The sequence below is a fragment of the Otolemur garnettii genome, unplaced genomic scaffold (genome assembly GCF_000181295.1).
Source record: "Otolemur garnettii isolate 467f Iridium unplaced genomic scaffold, OtoGar3 scaffold00047, whole genome shotgun sequence".
NCBI classification, from domain to species: Eukaryota; Metazoa; Chordata; class Mammalia; order Primates; family Galagidae; genus Otolemur; species Otolemur garnettii.
Window position 1 is genome coordinate 13,201,158 of NW_003852442.1, and position 1,102 is coordinate 13,202,259.

The 1,102-nt window shown below is 38.4% G+C and overlaps 1 protein-coding gene across 7 annotated transcripts in view; it reads right to left on the bottom strand.

Annotated features, from left to right (window-relative positions):
- NFAT5 (nuclear factor of activated T cells 5) overlaps positions 1–1,102 on the bottom strand; it is a 146,962-nt gene that overhangs the window by 51,254 nt on the left and 94,606 nt on the right. For all 7 annotated transcript variants that reach the window (XM_012806168.2, XM_003791399.3, XM_023514111.1 and 4 more), the window contains one exon: positions 537–709. In XM_012806168.2, the coding sequence (XP_012661622.1) occupies positions 537–709 (173 nt within the window). The remainder of the gene's footprint in view (positions 1–536; positions 710–1,102) is intronic.

A 1,102-nucleotide genomic window follows, 5' to 3' on the forward strand; every position in this document is an offset into this window, starting at 1 on the left:
TTGCAGCCATCATTGTTGTTTGGCGGGCCCGGGCTGGGGATTCAAACCCGCCACCCTAGGTGTATGTGGCTGGCGCCCTAGCCGCTTGAGCCACAGGCGCTGAGCCTCATTCCCATTTTCTAACATCACACTATAATACCATAATTTATATTCAAAACTTCCAGCAGGCTGTTCTTTGCAAAGTTCTGCTTACCTTACTCTTATGTTCTAATACAAAACAGAATTAGGTCCAGGACAATTTACCATAAAGTGAAAATGCTTGGAAAACCTTTGGCTATGCAATTTACATTACTTTTTACATCAGTATATGATGATAACAGAAACTACAAAATGCTCTACACCTCTGAATTTTATTCCAATTACTCACTTTTAGTTTAATTTAGAAAATATCACTACTACTCTAAAATATTAAATACTTCAAATTTTGCTGATCACAGCTATGAAACATCTAAAATTTAGAGATGTTGAAAAGATTAATAGAAAACAAACAAACAAAAAACCTCCCTAATTTGATATCTCCATATTTTCTTACTTACTACACAAAATTGGAGAAGACGGTGCTTGCAGTGTCAGAGTGGAGCCATCTTTCCTTATGATATTAACTCGAAAAACCAATCTGGCCCGGGTGCTTTTTTTCTTGGAACCAGCAATTCCTATTCTGGCTTCAACATCAGCATTTCTCAGTTTTAATATCCCTACGCAGTCCACCCTAACAGAGAAAAATATATACAAAGTAACATTTTATTATATAAATAGTATAATGTTTTTAACCAACAAGTTTCATTTTTTAAAAATTTGCTTATTATTTGAATATGTAATATAGCAGTCATAAAGTTCCAATTTCAAGAAGTACAAAAGGGTAATCTAAACATTCATTGTTCTTTTGTTTGTTTGTTTGTTTTGAGACAGAGCTTCAAGTTGCTGCCCTGGGTAGAGTGCTGTAGCATCACAGCTCACAGAAACCTCCAGCTCATGAGCTCAAGCGATTCGCCTGCCTCCACCTCCCAAGTAGCTGAGACTACAGGCGCCTGCCACAACGCCCAGCTATTTTTGGTTGCAGCCGTCATTGTTTGGCGGGCCCAGGCTGGGTTCGCACCCACCA